Source organism: Aristolochia californica, unplaced genomic scaffold, assembly GCF_029961685.1.
Source record: "Aristolochia californica isolate CCGP_79_NKW_82.1479 unplaced genomic scaffold, dmAriCali1.0.hap1 SCAF_9, whole genome shotgun sequence".
NCBI lineage: Eukaryota > Viridiplantae > Streptophyta > Magnoliopsida > Piperales > Aristolochiaceae > Aristolochia > Aristolochia californica.
This window is the reverse complement of record NW_027182290.1, coordinates 22,723,045-22,742,182: the sequence shown is the minus strand read 5'-3', so window position 1 is coordinate 22,742,182 and position 19,138 is coordinate 22,723,045. Positions and strand designations below refer to the sequence as shown.

Genomic DNA, 19,138 nt, shown 5'->3' with positions numbered 1-19,138 from the left:
AGAACAATTGTCTACAAAATTTGGGTGTTGGCAATGGGAAGATGATAACTGGAAGATGAAATGTTAAGTTGTGGAACCTAATCAATGCCTTACGCTGAGTCGGTACGAAGATCAACCTAACTGTTGTTTCATTAAGGGTAATTTGGGGATTTTATACTTGTAATGCAGTTATCCTAGTTTTCTCTTTATAATTGGGGGGACGCCACTATTAGGGTTTCATCATCATCTCAGAGAATCATCTGTTGCAGCCCGAGAGAGAGGTTAGAAAAAAACACCTTTAAGTGTGTGTGATTTCTCTTGTAAACTATTTCATATTCATAGTGGATTATTGCAGTAGCAGAAGACATGACATAGTCTCAACTTGAGGCGAACCTGTATAAATCTTGTGTGTTATTTTTATGTGTTTATTTTTATTTTCTTCTGCAATTATTATTGCTCTCGTTAGTTTTGAATTAGAGTATCTAATTCCTAACATGAAGATGCAGGCTTGGGAAGGAGGCGATGATGACGTCGGCCTACGGAGGTGATGGTCTGTTATGGTCCCGAATCTGACACATGGATTCTTAGGGAGGAAGAAGAGAAAGACAAAAATCAAGCCAAAGGGAAGCTTGAAAACCCTAGGTTCATTAAGGAGAACGCACACCCCTGAGCTCGTTGAGGAGAACTCAAAACCCTATTTAACCTAAATCAATGCTTAACTTTCTTATTACTCTTACCCCTTAAATAGGGTTAACCATTACAAGGCTTAAGATAAAATATTACAAAAATACCCATATAAATAAAATGTTCCAAAAAATACCTTTGTGGCTTAAAATTAAAATAAAATAAAGTAAATTAAAGAAAAACTATTAAAATAGTAATGTTATTGCGTGCATAACATTACGCCCCCTGGAAGAAAGAGATTGTCCTCAAGCTCGAAGGTAGGGTCTGCTTGCCCGTGTCGACGTCTCCTCAAGTATCAACCACGGTATCTGTGTTGGCCGCTGGACTACAAAACTGGAGCATCCAACCAAGTAGCAATTTTTTTTGGCCAAATGCCTCCACTCCAAGCCCTCTCTTCAACCCCACCTGGACCATTGTCTCTGTTGCTGCTTGACCTTTGGAGGCTTCTCTCGGCCTTCCCCATGGGGTACTCCGCTCTTCACCTTTCGTCCAGACGATACCTTCTTTGGCCTATTTTTGGCAGCAGTGTCCTCATCATCATCATCATCTTCATCAACCTCTTCATCATCTTCATCCGCATCACCTTCTATATCATCAAACTCTTCATCATCTTCATCTGCATCACCTTCTATATCATCAAACTTGTCACCCTGAACAGTCTCTCCCGTAAACCACGAGGCAGCATGTGGAATAATTTTGTCTCTGATGGTGGATCCAATATCTTAATCTTGTTCCATTTGATTCTGAAGCTGTTCAGCAGTTTCTTCATCAATATCATCATCATCATCAGGGAATTGTGAAGGACTGAAGAAATTAAAGAAACTTTCACATTTTTCAGTTTTTGTGATGGGTTTGGTGTTCGTTGATCCATTTTTAGGCTTCTTCAAAACCCTCTGTGTCAAGCTATTCCCTGGAAGCCACTGAATCGCTGTCCCTGTTGCTTTCTCCATAAAGGGTTCATGCTTATCGATCATGTAATAAGTTTTGACCAAGACAATATTTGTAAAATATGGATTGGGATCAACAAAGAACTCCAGCTTGCAGCCCTTAGGATTATCAATCCTAGACCACTTGATATCTTTCAAATAGTTAAGAGCCCCTTCATCACGCTCTTGTATCTCCTCTGCAAGCACATCATTAGTTTTCATCGCCGTAAGCCAGAAATTGGGAACACCTTTCTCTTTAACTGCATTTTCTTCTCCAGAAACCTTCGATTGCAAATCAGGGAAAAGAACGACGGCAACCTCAAGATAGCTAGTAACAACAAACTGAATTTCATTATTAGCAGTTGCTTCTTTCACAAATTTTTCATAATTGGACCTCTGTTGTATTGCCATCTCTACAAAGACACTCGGTGCTTCCCCGATGTTCCTATTTTAGCAGGACTATCATGGTGTGCCAGACATTTGAATCCAAGCCATCACCAAGATTTACAAACAAATTGCTTTTGTTTTCACAAAAAATAAAGGCATGATGTAATTATACCAAACGCAGAAAACAATTCTTTCAGTTTCTCATCATCTATGTTGTCATCAATTTTCTTCCCATTAAGCCCCACAACAGCTAGAGCAGCATCTTCTGCCTCCCCAAATTTAACAAATCCAAAACATTGGAATTTTCCATCTCCTTCTCTCATTACTATAGACATGGGACCCAAAAAATGAAGCCCCACATTTTCAATTTGACAACGAACCCACGCACCGGGACTGTGCTCATCAACATCAAAACATAGGCCTCCCCAAAAAAATTTCAGCAGTCCCCATAAAAATATTTCTATGAATCCCGACATCCCCAGAAAAATTTCATCTCGAAATGCATACACGCAAGCCGGAATTCCAGCAATTGGGCACTGGTTCTCTGCTTCATTGAACAGAGAAGCTCCTTCCCCAATTTTTGAGCAACGTTGCTGCTGCTCAGGCCCTTGGAGCCCCATCAACCCCATGGGACAACCGATTTGACCTAAAAATCGAGGGTGTTTCCGAAGCTTACCCCCAATTGCGTTGAAGATGGTTCCCCACTGGACTGTCGAGAGCGAGATTGGGACTGAGAGGGAGAATCCGGAAGTCGATTCCTATCGGATTTGTTTCCGACGGCGCCGATGGAGCCTCCTCTTTCTCTGGTGGAGAACAGGAGGACGTCATGGCTTCTCCGCTGGGGGATTTTCATCTCATGGTCTAAGAGGCGTGTTGTTTCCCCTTTTTCTAGTCGCCCTTTCTTCTTTTCTCTCCTCGCCATGCCGACTGCTGGAACGACGGACCCCGGCGGAAAGGCATTGCGGTTAGTTTCCCACTGGGCTTTTTTTGTCGGCAACCAGCACCCCTTCGGAGTTTCTCCGCTTGTTGATTTTTCGAGAGGGAGGTGTCTCAGGGTGGTGTGCGTCACCTGTGGAAGACGTATGTCTTCCTGTGAGAAAGGGTTTGATGCCGAACCCCATTCTGGATTTTTCGACGAAGGAATTTCTGAGTCCCAATTTCAGATTTCACTGCCGCTGGAGAGACAGAGGGCTCTCTGAGTTCTTGCATCTCCTGCCAGTCCGAGATAGCATCTCCAGCGACTGCGGCAACGATTTTATCTATCATAGCAACGAGTTGAGGATTCCTGTCCGAGAGAGCGTCTCTTACCTCTCATTCTGTGAATTTTTCGTGCTTGGAGAATTTAGGTCTTACGACCTTCCTTTATGTGGCAACAAGATGCCTCCCAATTGCAGACAATTCCTCTAACATTCTAATGGAAGATTGACGCATCTCCTGTTGTACGGTGCACACATCTTGATACATCTTACCTGTTGTTGTACGCAAATCCTGGAGTATGGCAAGTATTTCCTCTCGGGTTGAAGAATCCATCATTGTGTTTTCGTTCTGATACCAGTTGTTATTGTTCCGAATCTGACACATGGTTTCGTAGAGAGGAAGAAGAGAAAGACAAAAATCAAGCCAAAGGGAAGCTTGAAAACCCTAGGTTCATTAAGAAGAACGCACACCCCTGAGCTCGTTGAGGAGAACTCAAAACCCTGTTTAACCTAAATCAATGCTTAACTTTTTCATTACTCTTACCTCTTAAATAGGGTTCACCATTACAACGCTTAAGATAAAATATTACAAAAATACCCCTATAAATAAAATATTCCAAAAATACCCATGTGGCTTAAAACTAAAATAAAATAAATTAAATTAAAGAAAAATTATTAAAATAATAACATTATTGCGTGCATAATATGGTATTTGGTGACATTGATGGAGATGATGGTCTTTGGTCACACTGACAAAGGTGAAGATCGACGGCGATGGTGATGACGACGAAGGTGAAGGTCGATGGCAACAATGGAAATGTTTGAAAACAGAGGAAGAAGCTCGGTGCCTATGAGATGTCATGATGACAACATTGTTGCGAATTCGATGAGGGTCAAGAAGGTTGAGAAGGTTGTTGTTGCGAAGACACATGCTATCGAGTGAGAGGTTGTTGAATCCGAGTTTAGAGAAATGTTGTTGAAAGAAAGAGCAGAGAAGTTGGAACATTGGAGGGAAATTGAATTAAAGAGGAAAACTGAGGAGAACTACATGGAGAAGAATCATGCGGTTTCCCTAGGTGGTGGTAAACCAGAGGAGGGGTAACGCATGTAGCCTTAAGGGAATTGTAGTCATCTTATGTCCTCGTATGTCTTTTTTCTTTTGAAACATGTAGTCCTTAGGGCATTGTAGTCATTGTAAATACCTTTCACACAACTATTAATATAGCCTCAAGGCAAGAAGTTCTAGCATTCAAACCTCTTTCTCTTGGCTCAAATTCTTCCTTATACTTCTCTCTCTTTTCCTCTTCTTTCTCTCCCTTGGTTTCTTCTCTCATCTCTCCCAAGAGCTAGAGCTCATCTTTTCCCTTATTCACATAAGATCTTTTGTGTTCATGTATTGGCCCTTGAAATCAACAAATTACATAATATAACTTATGATGTAAGCAACTCAACAACTGCTTACATTTGGATGGGGAACCATCACTTTTAGGCATAAGAAAAGGTTCAACCAATGGCTAGCCAAGATTTTTTCATTTTTGGATATTATCTTATACATTGTGCTCTATTATCAATGACTTTGGGATTATCTCTAACTTCCCTTTAGTGAACATCTAAAGATTAGGAAAAATAAGATTTGGAGATTAGTAATGCAAGTCTCCAATTCTATTAAGAGAATTTGACAACATGTGCACCACCTGGTAAAAACCACCATTAGCATATGACATGAAACAATTGCAATGGTAGATCTAAAGTCTACCATTGCACATTTGATGTCCAACACATGCATATGACATGGCAATAAAAACGGGGGTGACAAGTATCGTGCTCGAAATGGTTTTCTTGATTGGCCTCATACAAGAAATAAGTTTCAAAAATCAAAACCTGATAAAACTTCGTGACCATAAGGTTATATATTTAAAAACGAATGACAGTTGATACCATATGCAGGAAACATGGGGTTAGCTTCCCAACAAAGAGAGAAGATTTGAAGAAATAGAGAGGAACAAGTTTGATGTGCAACTTGGGGGGAGAAGAAATATTGTATCATTATCATTGTCCTCATTCCTTAAACCCAATCCATGTATATTTACTATAAAATATTGAGATAAAATTGAAAAATAAGATAATATTTTAGATATATTATTATTAATATTTAAGCTATTTTAACTTATTAAGTAAAACGTAATAACGTATTCTACTAAAAAGGGGGTCAAAAGAAATTATATGCTTAGTGGATTTTAGATATTTATCCTTAAATTAATTGGTAGAGGCCTAACAAGCAGTTTTAATTTCTGTAAGCATAAGATATGCACCATGTAGTAATTCCAATTTCCAGGGGATATATATTAAATTCCTCTATTACTCATTCCCTCCCTGAGTCACCCGAGTTTGTGACAGACAAACTCGGACATTTCGAGCAATTGATTGTCCTTCCATGGAAGAATCCAAACATGTGCGTGGCATCTCTCCTTCCAAAGAGAGTCGGTAAAAGGTGTGGTGAGGGAATCGGCCGGCCAAAAGACATATGAAGGGTTTCGGCCTTTTAGGCCGTGCTATCCCGCGGAGTGCCCTAGTGCTGTGGAGGTGAAGCAAAGAATTATTAACGGGGAAGAAGGTCATTTATTCCGCTTCTTGTACTATGGATCAGGACGAGTTTTGCTGCAACAGTGCTGCCGAGTGCGTGACCAATACTTGCGTATTCTGCGTCTGCTGCCCATTAACTATCATATGGTGTTGCATCAAGTTACCTTGCAAGATCGGACGGTGCGCTGCTCGGCGACTGACGACCTCTTCTTGCCGGAGACCGGGATACATGATCGCCGAGGACTACTCCTCATTTTCTGATCTTGAGTATGGAGAAGTTGGGAGTTCGGAGGTTCCCCATGACCGGGAAATCAAGCGAGGAAGGAAAACTGTTCCTCGTGCGAGATCCTTGTAGCTGTAGCATTTATGGCCATTAGGGGATCGGGTGTATCTAGGGTTGCTTTTCTGTGTAAAAGACAAAGAATAAACCATGAGAAGCCATATCTCGTGTGCGTTTTCAAATTTGGCGCAGATTATCTCTTTTAATAGTAATAAAGAGAAGGATTAATCGGCTCCATCTGAGATGCCCGATTTTTATTCTTATCAGATGATCCGGATGAACCGGATTATTGCAAAGTGGATACCCTATTACTCGAAGAGTCCTAAACAGTACAGCAATGGAGACTACGGCGACGGTATCAGAAAGACAGAGTTGTCTATTTCGTCCTTTATTGACGATCAAGCCTCGCGTCAATAGGATATCACTTTCTGCATACGGTAATTGCGCGATGGGATTGAACGTTGGCCCGAGTCGGCAAGCACGTGTATCATGCTTTTTGTTTTTAAAATCGACCGCACAGTCTTCCGTGAAAATCCGTGGAGAAAATTGTTGGGCGGGAGTGTTCGGTGGGTCGTCGATTTCCCGACATTTTCTTATTGTGGAAGATTGTGATTTGGCAATGAAAAAGATCGAAGTTGTTTTCCATTCACGAGAACTCGTGTGGGATTCTCTGTCCATGAACGTCGTGGTAGATCTTAATTTCCACCCACTTTCTGCTTACATTTGGATTTTGTAGTCGCACTTTTTGTTGAAACATGAGAAAAGTAACAACAACCGAAACTAAAAAATGCCACCGACCTGTTAATTAAAAGGCTTCGATCACCTACAGATCAGATTGAGATTAGTGGGTTTACTAAGTCTAGAGGAACAGGGGATGACGCCTGGGTTCAAATCAGAAGAGATTCCAGAAATCCAGTTTCATATAAATGACACGGAAGGATTAAAGTAATGACAGAGACAAGATTAAAGCAAGAACGATGCTGAAGTGAAAAGGAACGGAGATTTCAAATTTAAGCAAAGTCGGGATGATTCGTCGACAGTGTAGTTCTTTTCTCCGGCCAATCAGACGATTGTGATTCGTAACAGGTCTATTCGGTTGATGGTATATGCATCAGCTACCTCCAACAACACTCAAGCCGCTCGTCGCAATTCTGTGGATACATGGTGAAAATCCGACACAGTGACCGGTGGTCATCATTGCTCATCTGACGGCTGCTAGCCTGTAGGGGGTCAAGATGAGGCATGGATTCGTCTTTGCGGACTGTAAAACCTCAAATTTTCAGTTGGAATAGTCAAAGATGGTAATGCGGTAGATCTTTTGCTTCCTGAAACAAGCAATACGAAGATTATCCTGGGAACTCCGACTGCTCGCGATAATAAGCACTTTTCAATCCAAAATTTCCTCTTTCTTCTCAAGCCACCTGAATTTGTTGCGACATTATTTGCACAGACATGAGGAGTTTTCCTCTGTTCTTCCTTCTATTCGTCTTCCATTCGTCTGCATCAAGTTCAAGCATCTCCACGGGCGAGTCTCTCTCCGGAAACAAGACTATCACGTCCAAAGCCGGAAACTTTGAGCTGGGTTTCTTCACACCAGGTACTTCTCGCAACTTCTACATCGGAATATGGTACAAAAATATCTCCCCACAAACGATTGTCTGGGTAGCAAACAGACAATCACCTCTCCCTGACACTTCATCGATTTTGAAATTGTCAGAAGATGGCAATTTGGTTCTCATGAACAAGACACGAACCCAAATCTGGTCGACAAATATTACCTACAGAGCGATAAACTCTACTGTCGCAGAGCTACTTGACTCTGGAAACTTTGTTCTACAAGATGGATCTAATTCGAGCAATGTCGTCTGGCAGAGTTTTGATTACCCAACTGATACATGGCTTCCAGGAGCCAAACTTGGGTTAAATAAAATCACTGGAGAGAACCAGCTCCTTACTTCGTGGAGAGATTGGGAAGATCCTTCCCTTGGGACTTTTTCTCTTGGGATAGACCCTCAGGGTACTAATCAGTATTTAATCACATGGAATGGATCACGGAGGTTCTGGACTAGTGGGGTGTGGAATGGACAATTTTTCAGCTTAGTTCCAGAAATGGGTTCAAAGTATATCTACAATTTCAGCTATGTTTCAAATGACAGGGAGAACTACTTTATATACAATCTTTTTGATAGTTCTATCATCTCAAGATTTGTTATGGACTTGTCTGGACAGATTAAACAATTTATATGGTTGAAACAATCCCAGAAGTGGATTCTGCTGTGGACCCGTCCAAATGACCAGTGTGAAGTTTATTCTGTTTGTGGATCCTTCGGAGTCTGTTACTCCAAGAGCTTACCTTCCTGTAGATGTGTCCAGGGATTCCAACAAAGATATCCGAAGCAGTGGAATTTGAGCGATTGGACTGGAGGGTGTGTGAGAAACAAAGACTTGCAATGTCAGAAGATGAGTTCTGTTAGAGGAGGACAGCCTGATAAATTTATTTTGCTGTCTAATGTCAGATTGCCTACTAATCCGCAATCTGCCAGAGCTAGCAGTGCGGAAAAATGTAAATCGGAGTGTTTGAGAGATTGTTCATGTACTGCGTATGCCTATGGTATTGGGTGTTCTCTGTGGAAAGGAGATATGTTCGATCTTCAACAATTGACTGATGTCCCAAACAATGGAAGTGACATTTATATCCGTCTTTCTGCTTCAGAGCTCCCTCGTTCGAATGATAAGGAGAAAACTGTGATCTGGATCACTGTAGGGAGTCTTATAGGACTCGCTGCACTCTTACTGATAGTTCTATTCTTGTTTTGGACAAGACGAAGGAAACAAAAGATTCAACTCCCAGGGCTGCCAGAAGGGTCACCGACACCATTCCGGTACAAAGATTTACAGATAGCAACAAGAAACTTCTCGGATAAATTGGGGGAAGGTGGATTTGGCTCTGTTTTCAGAGGCACTTTGCCTGACTCAATTGATGTAGCAGTAAAGAAACTTGAAGGTTTGAGACAAGGAGAGAAGCAGTTCCGAACTGAAGTAAGCACAATTGGGACAGTCAGACATGTTAATCTAGTCCGCCTGCTGGGTTTCTGCTCAGAAAATGATAAAAGGTTGCTGGTCTATGAGTATATGCCAAATGGGTCTCTGGATTCTCACATCCTCCAGCAGAGCAAGAACGTTGTTGACTGGGAAACAAGGTATAAAATCGCAATTGGCACAGCCAGAGGAGTCGCTTATCTTCACGAAAAATGCCGGGACTGTATCATCCATTGTGACATAAAACCTGAAAATATACTTCTGGATTCAGATTTTTGTGCCAAAGTTGCAGATTTCGGATTAGCCAAATTAATGGGTCGGGAGTTCAGTCGGGTGCTGACGACCATGAGGGGAACTCGCGGCTACCTCGCACCGGAATGGATCTCAGGGCAGCCCATCACACCAAAAGCTGATGTTTATAGTTATGGTATGATGCTGTTTGAGATTGTATCAGGGCGGAGAAACATCGAACATCTGGACGACGGCAACATTATTTTCTTCCCCACTTGGGCTGCCGATAAGATTATCAAAGGCGAGGTTTTTGGCTTGTTGGATACGAGATTAGAAGGAAAAGCGGAAGCGGAAGAACTGATCAGACTCAGTAGAGTTGCCTGCTGGTGTATTCAAGATGATGAAAACTGCAGGCCGTCTATGGGACAAGTTGTCCAGATTTTGGAGGGAGTGATCGAGGTAAACATACCGCCAATTCCACGGAGCCTCCGAATTTTCGCAGCAGATATTGAGAAATTGGGCTTTCTCTCAGAGTCATCAGAACAGAGTTCTCGGCAACGGAGTGATAGGTCAAGAAGCTCTCAAGGGACCACCTTCTCCACAACTAGCTTCAGTTAGTGAATATCGTCTCAGTCCCTGTTCTTCTGTTAACAATGTTTTGATATTGCAAAAAAAAGAACAATTGATTGTGTTTTGATTTCCAGATGTTTCAATTTGAAGCCAACAAAAAGTTTTGATCTGTTATTAGTAATCCAGCTCTCTTTCACGGTAGGCAATTTGCAGTACTCTCTGAAGCCCGTTGTTGGGCAATTCCAATGATCCTGTTTGTTTTGTTTTTGTCCCTAAAAACAGAATGATCCTAAGTACAATAATATGACTTGCAAGATACCAGGTATTTAGGATCCAATTCTCTAAATTAACTTGATTTGATCATTTGATGCAACCATGAACAATCTTTGTTAGTTCTATTGGTGAACCAACGACTGGATTTGGGTCTATTTGATTGGCTAGCATTTTAACTTAGTTGTTGGTTGGTGTCTGGTGTGCAATAAAGAATTTCCATCTACATCTTTTATCAAAGCATACACATATTTTAAATATGTTAGAATCACAAAAGGATTTTTTTTAGTCATAATTTGAGAAAAAACTTAGAGAATTGGCACTGGATTAATTGATCAACAACTGGCAATGATCGATCAACTAGAATGACACAACCCAAAAATATAAAGCATGATCAATCAATCAAGGTTACTTAATTGATCAATCCGAACATGGGCAAACTGTGGGATAAGCCATGATCGATCATTCATAGTAGACTGATCAATCAATGTTGTCTAGGCAATGTAGAATTATGTTGATTGATCGATCAACCACTTGATATTGATCGATTATACAAAAATTTGCCAACCAAGGATATAAAGTATGATCGAACATAGTAATACTATTGATCGATCATACTTGTCATGCATTGCTAGTAGGAATTCTGTTATGCACGCAATAACATTATTATTTTAGTATTTTCTTTAATTTACTTTATTTATTTCAGTTTTAGGCCATAGGGGTATTTTTGGGATATTTTATTTATAGGGGTATTTTTATAATATTTTATCTTAAACCCTAACAGGGTGAACCCTATTTAAGGGGCATGAGTAATGAGAAACACAAACATTGAAGTATTAAGAATTAGGTTAAATCTAGTGTAAAGATGTGTGATCCGAGGTTAGGGTTTTCCTAAAAAACCCACGTATTCTTTCATCCTCCATTGATCTTCGTCTTCCCCATGTCTTCTTACTACCCCTACGGCAATGCTTGGAAGACCCGTAACCCGTGGCAGATTGCAGATCCTCGGATCTCACCTCTTTACACTAGATTTAACCTAATTCTTAATACTTCAATGTTTGTGTTTCTCATTACTCATACCCCTTAAATAGGGTTCACCTTGTTAGGGTTTAAGATAAAATATTACAAAAATACCCTATAAATAAAATATTCCAAAAATACCCCTATGGCCTAAAACTGAAATAAATAAAGTAAATAAAATAAAATATTAAAATAATAATGTTATTGCGTGCATAACAAATTCTGATTGATCGATCATTTCATGCACATTGATTGATCAACTTAACTTGTTAGACTTAATGTGAGGATATTGAGTGATCATAGAATTTAATACTAAGTCATTTTTTGACAAAAATATAGTCGTTACACTAGATTGATCGATCAATCAATGTAAAGTCAACTTTTTACAAATGGGCAAAAAATGGTTAGTTTGACTTGAGGAGCTTATAAATACCACCACCAAACGTTATTTTGAGAATTTAATGAACATTTATTGGTATACCCATTGCATTCAACATTTTCAATCTTGAAATTCCTCTCTTAAATTGCTGTTTGAGAAAGAAAAACTCTTATTTGCAAATCATTTCATCATTTCTCAATCCTACTCCTTGCATTCAATTAAACAAGCTCTAAATTCATTCCCATTGTGCACTAAGCTAGAAGCTTGGTGAAATCCAAAGGAGAAGGTTACTAGACTTAAAATCTAACTCAATCCCTAGGGAGGCTACTTGTAATAATGTATTTGAGCATACATGTGGCTTAAAAAAGCCAAAAAGTTTTTTGGTGTGTAAATTCTAAGTTAATAGAGCTTATATTAGTAAAATTTCCCAAGCATGGGTTCTTGGACAGTGAAAACCAATAGGAGAACATTGATAAAAAAAATTCTAGTGTTTATTGTGGTGTGTGAATTTATCTTATTTTACTTGTATTTACATTTATTTAAATTCGTGCACTTTTTTATTTTTATTTGTAAAAATTCAACCCCCTCCCATTCACCTTGAGAAGGCACGTAGAAATTTTTTTAATTCATAACTCTTAATAAGCATTTTATTATTATATATTCTATGGCTCAAACTACATCTAATATTAGGATGGGGGTGGTAGTGGGATGGGTTCCACAAAAAAAATTAGGACATCAATAGAACTTTCCAGGCTTGAGTTGGGGTTCATAGCAATGAATCGAAGATGAGGGAGGGATGGAATTTGAAATTTAACCTCTGTTAGAGTTTTAGGTGGGGATCAGAAAAGCTGAGCAAGTCAGATTTCTTAGTATAGAAGAACATATAGCCAACAATGTTGTCTCTTAGAATCAAGCCAAACATATTTGGGACACTTGTACTAAATTATATTCTAGTAAGGTGATTTTACAAAAGTTATTTGATGTATTGCAAAACATGCTCAATACTAAGCAAGGAGACAATCTTCTTGAATATTTGGCTTGGTTTCGAGGTTTACTTCAAGAGTGGAAGATCATTCAACTATACTCCACTGATATTTTGATTCAAAAAAGGCAAAGGGAAGCTTTAGCAGTAGCGATTTGTTTGACAAATATCAAGTCATACCTTGAAGTTGCTAAGACTCAACTTTTGAGCTCCTCCGCATTTCCTTCCTTTGACAATATAAGTGCCACATTGATGTGAATTCTCAATTCGTCTCCTAACTCAAATAATGATGCTTCATCTACTATTTATTCAGGTAATAGAAGTACTCCATTCTCTAATCGAGGCAATATTAGGATTTCCAGAGCAGGTTGAACAAGAGGTGGTAGAACTGGTTCTAGTTCCTCTCGCACAGAACCTCGAGTATGCACTTAGTGTGGTGGTGTTAACCACCTAGCCAATACTACCCAAAAGACCAGCCTGTTAGGAGCTGAAGGCATAGGTACTTAGCCCAGGATCCAGCTGTCTGACGCACTGTGATTGCTATCCCATAACAGTACTCCCACCGTTACGAGCCGACGACCACGACGACGCAGTGACACTTGCCTAACCGTAGCCTACAAGTAATTTTAATCCAACCTCTGTAACCTACCAGTAATTTTAATCCAACCTCTGTAACCTACCATTAATTTTAATCCAGCCTTTGTAACCTACCAGTAATTTTAATCCAGCCTCTGTGCGCCTCGGGAATCGAACTCGCAACGTGGCGTCCGCTCTAATACCAAATGTTAAGCACCTAGCCAATACTACCCAAAAGACTGGCCTGTTAGGAGCGGAAGGCATAGGTACTTAGCCCATGATCCAGCTGTCTGACGCACTGTGATTGCTGTCCCATAACAAGTGGTCAAAACCACCTAGTGGAAACTTGTTGGAAGCATCATGGCAAACCGGAATGGGCCATGGCTACTCCAGCCTCCGTTACAAATGAGAAATAGGAAGAAAAGGTTGAATAACAAACTAGGAAGATGACTCTCACTCATGAAGATTATGAAATTTTTCATAAATGAAGTCATTAATAGGGTCTTCCATTACATCCTCACCTACAACTACTACCACTATTGCTTCAAGTGTGCTTTCTTCCACCTCGTCCTCGTCATCTTAGATAATAGAGTCAGGGGCCTCCAAACATCTCTCATGTAACAAACATATGTTAAATTCTTTATGTCCATGTATTCTCAATAAGTTAGTTACTATAGCTAATGGCTCCCAAACCAAAGTACTTGGCAAGGGATCATCTTATATTACACCTTCTATCCCACTTCGAGATGTCCTATTTGTTCGTCAATTCCCTTTAAACTTACTCTCGGTAAGTCAGCTCACAAAACATCACAATTGCTTCATCACCTTCTCACCCTCTTCTTGTGTATTTCAAGATTTGACAATGAAGCGGGTGATTGGTGGAGGCCATAAAAAAGGTGATTTATATTACTTGGATCTGCCTCCGTTAGTTGCACTTTCATCCTCTCCATCTAGGCACAATTACAACACAAGCTGCTTGGCCATCCTTCTACATCTTCTCTTCGGCATTTATTTATTTCTTTTATGTCTTTCTCTACTTTAAATTGTGAAGTTTGTCAGTTAAGAAAACACCAGAGCAGTACATATTCTCCTCACCTTACCAATAAAAGTTTTTCTCCAATTTTTTTAGTACACTCTGATGTATGAGGACCTTTGAGTGTCTTCAACATTTCTCAAGTTAAATATTTTGTTACCTTTGTTGATGATTTTACCCAGGTTACTTGGTTATATTTTTTTAAATAGCAATCTGAATTTTTTTCTATATCTAAGGTCTTTCATGTTATGGTATTAACCTAGTTTGGCAAGAAAATTCATGTACTTAGCTCTAATAATGCTAAAGAATACTCGTCTAGCAAATTTCAGTCATTCTGTCAAGATAATGGCCTTATCCATCAAGCAGCATGTGCCTACACACCTCAACATAATGGTGTTATCAAAAGAAAGAATCACCATCTTATTGGTTGCATGGGGTGTTATGGTCCCTAGCCATGGATCTAGTAACTCGGCAAGGTATAGAAGAATCCAGCACGTTAAGAGGGTTTGACTCACTGTTATGATCCAAGAACAACCTATTCTATTTGCTGAATTCGTTTCCCTTGAAAATGAGTTTCCTTTTCTCAATTATGGATGAAACCAGAGAATCAATGGAGCTCCTTGATGCCCCAGCGTGGAACCCCCTTTCTTATGACTCACGTCAAGGTAGGGTTTCATCTACCATGCAATACTAGTACCTTACGTAAAAAGAAACAGTATTCTAATCTTCAATACTTGGAACAAGATTAAGAATTACTTCTTGACGTCAACACCAATCCAACAACCAGAATTTGTCCTCCTTTCTGGTTAGCTCATGCCAACCCTTCTCCCTTTCTGGAATTTCCATGAAAGAGAAGGTCTTCTCTTGCAGGTCGGAAGAGAAAGGTAATTCCTCTTCCTTTTCCTTCCAAGATCTCCTCAAAGACTCCCCAATGGATGCAACAAACCACCAAGAGAGTTCACGCCAAGAACCCTATAATAGGGAGCCTAGCAAGAACCTAAATTACCCTAGTTTATGCTAATTCTGAACTTGCTTTATTTCTCCATCCTTACCCCTTAAATAGGGTAATTAACATCAACATAGGTTAGAGTTATAAAACCCAATTCTACCCCTACCTTTAAGTCTTATTACAAATCAATAAAATTCGAAATTAAAAGCAACATAAATAATAAAAGTAAAGTAGATGACTCAGTGTTATCGAGCCAACCCCCCCCCCCCCCCCCCCCCCCTTGGAGATCAAGCTTGTCCTCAAGCTCAGAAGCTGGGTAGACCTGATGGAAGTTGTCGAACTGTTGGCCGATTGATGCCCAGTAATGGCATGCAGGGAGATGTCCGGTGGTTCTTCCTCTATCATATCCTCTGTCACCTCAATATCCTCATCTTCAGCCTTATTGATCAAAAACAATCTTTTGCACTGATGCTCAGCCTGATATGGTTCATCTCAGTTTTAACACAGATTCTTAGCCCGTCGTTCCGCCATCTCAGCACTTGTCAATTTTTTTTATATAAGGAGGGGTAGGATGACTAGATCTCGGATCCCCCGTCAAAGTAATACTCAGGTTGTTTCTCGGAGGAATGTGCTCCCCTTGCCCCGTGGATGGAGCGCTCCGCTCCCTTGACCATGGAGGTAGTCTGTGTTGTGCCTTCTGTCGCAGTTCTAAAGCATGAACTATATTCATAGCGCTGAATAAGTCAACAGGTGCATAGAACTCCACCTCAAGTTTTAACGTCTCAGTCTGTCCTGCTGTAAAAAATGCAACTTGCTAATCCACTTGTACCATACTGCTGGTTCGTGCTAATTTTTCCTGGAACAATTTTTGATATTGCTCCACGACCCCAGTTTGGCGTAACAAAACCAAATCTCCCAAAGGGTTGCTATAAGCCGGAAGACCAAAACGGAGAGAGCATAATCTCTTAAATTCATCCCAATCTACCACATCGCTATCAACCTCAACTAGCTGGTACCAAAGTTGTGCTTCCCCTAGTAAGTGGAAAAAATCCACGTTGACTCGGTCATAGGCTGGGACTCGCTGCTGGCTAAAATTTTTTTCGCATCGATACAACGATATCAAAGGGTCTTCTAACCTATTATAAGTAGGGAATTCTATTTTAGTATACCTCGGAATAGTGCCTCCCCCCTGGTAGAAGTTTCCCCCCAGAATGAGAGGTCTTTGTTGTCCTGAGAAACTCGTGCGCCTAGAAAATTCTTCTCCCCCTCTGTTATATGAATGGTCCCCTCCTCTCTGACCTGGAATGAGAGGTACAGTGCCTCCCCCCTGGTTGAGGTGTCCCCTTGGAATGAAGGGTCCTTGCTGACCCGAGAAACTCGTGTGTCTAGTAAACTCATCTCCACCTCTGATTTGCGAATGGTCCCCCAGAATTGGGTTCTTGCCAGTGCTCAGACCAGTCTCCATGCTATCCATCCTTCCTTTAAAGCTTTCCAAACTGAGAGTGAACTTCTCCAATGTAGAAAATTTCTTGCCAGTAGTCAGACTAGTCTCCATGCTATCCATCCTTCCCTTCAAGGTCTCCATATCGATATCAATTTTGGAGAACCTCTCTAGGACGGTATCAAATTTTCTTTCAAGCAATTCAAAGTATTCATTGGTGCTTCTCTCTGCCGGGTTACCCTGCTTTGATACCAAGTTGTTATGGTCCCTAGCCATGGATCTAGTAACTCGACGATTTATAGATGAATCCAGCACGTTAAGAGGGTTTGACTCACTATAATGATCCAAGAACAACCTGTTCTCTTTGCTGAATTCGTTTCCCTTGAAAAGGAGTTTCATTTTTCTTAATTATGGATGAAACCAGAGAATCAATGGAGCTCCTTGATGCCCCAACGTGGAGCCCCCTTTCTTATTACTCACGTCACGGTAAGGTTTCCTCTACCATGCAATACTGGTACCTTACGTAAAAAGAAACAGAATTCTAATCTTCAATACTTGGAACAAGATTAAGAATTACCTCTTGACGTCAACACCAATTCAGCAACCAGAATTCGTCCTCCTTCCTGGTTAGCTCACGCCAACCCTTCTCCCTTTCTGGAATTTCCGTGAAAGAGAAGGTCTTCTCTTGCAAGTCGGAAGAGAAAGGTAATTCCTCTTCCTTTTCCTTCCAAGATCTCCTCAAAGACTCCCCAATGGATGCAACAAACCACCAAGAGAGTTCATGCCAAGAACCCTAGAATAGGGAGCCTAGCAAGAACCTAAATTACCCTAGTTTATGCTAATTCCGAACTTGCTTTATTTCTCCATTCTTACCCCTTAAATAGGGTAATTAACATCAACATAGGTTAGGGTTATAAAACCCAATTCTACCCCTACCTTTAAGTCTTATTACAAATCAATAAAATTCGAAATTAAAAGCAACATAAATAATAAAAGTAAAGTAGATGACTCAGTGTTATTGAGTCCATAACATGGGGCCTCCTCTACTCCATGAAGGTACCCTACTTTTATTGGCCTCATGTCATACTTATGACCTGCTTTCTTATCAATAGGTTACCTTCATTTGTACTTGGTCATAAGACTCCATATTTCGTATTATTTCCTAGTGAAGACCCATTTTCACTTACCATGAAGGTCTTTGGGTGTGCTTTTTTTGTCCGTATCATCTCCTAAAAAAAGTACACTTGCTCCTCACTCTATGAACTGCATTTTCTTGGGTTACTCTTGCACCCAAAAAGGTTATATCTGTTATAGTCCTACCCATCTGGAGTTACTTAAGCCTAGGAATGTGACCATTTTTTAGGAAACTTCATTCTATTTCTTGAATGATGCTCCTCTGGGTCTTTCATTCCCTCCTGCCACTCATTGTCCATTTGTGCCCTTTAATGTTGATGACACTCTCACTTCCTCCCCCCCCCCAGGCATCGGCTGACACCATACATGAGGAGTTTTTGAATCCTACCAAGGTAAGTCCTTCTTCCCCTATTCCATTTTCTCCATAGATTGATACTTGGCCCATTGCTATAATAAAAAAACCTCCTACTTGCTTTACTTCTCATCCTATCTCCAACTTTATGTCTTACCACTGGTTTGCTTCTGCATGTTATCAGTTACTTGGATCTTGAAGAATTTAGGACTCCTTCATATTGATCTCGAGCCAAAGAGAGGGAGGAGAAGGAGAAGAAGGAGAGGAAGAAGAGAAGAAGAGAGAAAGGAGAGAGAGTTTAGAGACCTGATTCCAACAGAAAGGAGAGAAGAGTTTACGAGATTGAGAAGTGAGGAGAGAACTTAATGCTCTACCTCTTAGACAAGGGCCTCTTTTTGTAGTTTTTACAATGCCCTTAGGGCTACAACATTACAAGATAAGATACATAAATAGACAAGTTATTACTTCTTCATTACATCTTTTTGAGAAGTCTTCTTTGTTGATTTTCAGGACTCCATGAATTTAGCTCATGGAGAAAAAGATAGAGACACCCATTGGGAGAAAATAGGAGGAAGAAAAGGTTATCGACTTGTGTTCTAACCTTCCCCCTGAAGCTCAATTTATAGATTGATAAAATTATAATATTACAATAATACCCCCTGGAACTTAAACTAATTACATCAATATCATCTTTATGAGATTACTCTTTATTTACCATCCTACCATCACTGTGTGGACCTATGGGCCTTCTCCTTCATCTATGGGCCTTGAGCCCATCTTACACATCTCTTGGATGTGTGGGCCTTCCTTGGTCTTATGGGATTGAGCCCATCTTCTTACACACTTGGATGTGTGGGCTTCCATGGTCATTTAGGCATGAGCCCATCTTCCAACACTCCCCTTTAAACTGGAGGTGAGAGAACATCATTAACGCCCAACTTCATGCAAATGGTATATAGGATCTTCCCATATAAAATGGCAGTTCACCATATCTTCCAACACTCCCCTTCAATTCCAAGAGGCCGCCCAACTAGTATTATATAAGTGAGAGTAAAATCATTCCTAGCCGTAAGACAACGGTCTATGCTCCAGTCAAATAACCCATGTTCGATGTTGGGCACACTCCT

General features: G+C 40.4%; 1 protein-coding gene and 1 pseudogene across 1 annotated transcript; one reads left to right on the top strand and one right to left on the bottom strand.

Moving 5' to 3' along the window:
- Positions 1 to 1,058: 1,058 nt before the first annotated feature.
- On the bottom strand, positions 1,059 to 2,000 carry LOC137940658 (nucleosome assembly protein 1;3-like; annotated as a pseudogene).
- Positions 2,001 to 7,356: 5,356 nt separating this feature from the next.
- Positions 7,357 to 10,067, top strand: LOC137941227 (G-type lectin S-receptor-like serine/threonine-protein kinase At2g19130). Its single transcript, XM_068786546.1, has one exon. It carries the CDS (start codon positions 7,488 to 7,490, stop codon positions 9,921 to 9,923), a length of 2,436 nt encoding a protein of 811 aa, XP_068642647.1. The 5' UTR covers positions 7,357 to 7,487; the 3' UTR covers positions 9,924 to 10,067.
- Positions 10,068 to 19,138: the final 9,071 nt, after the last annotated feature.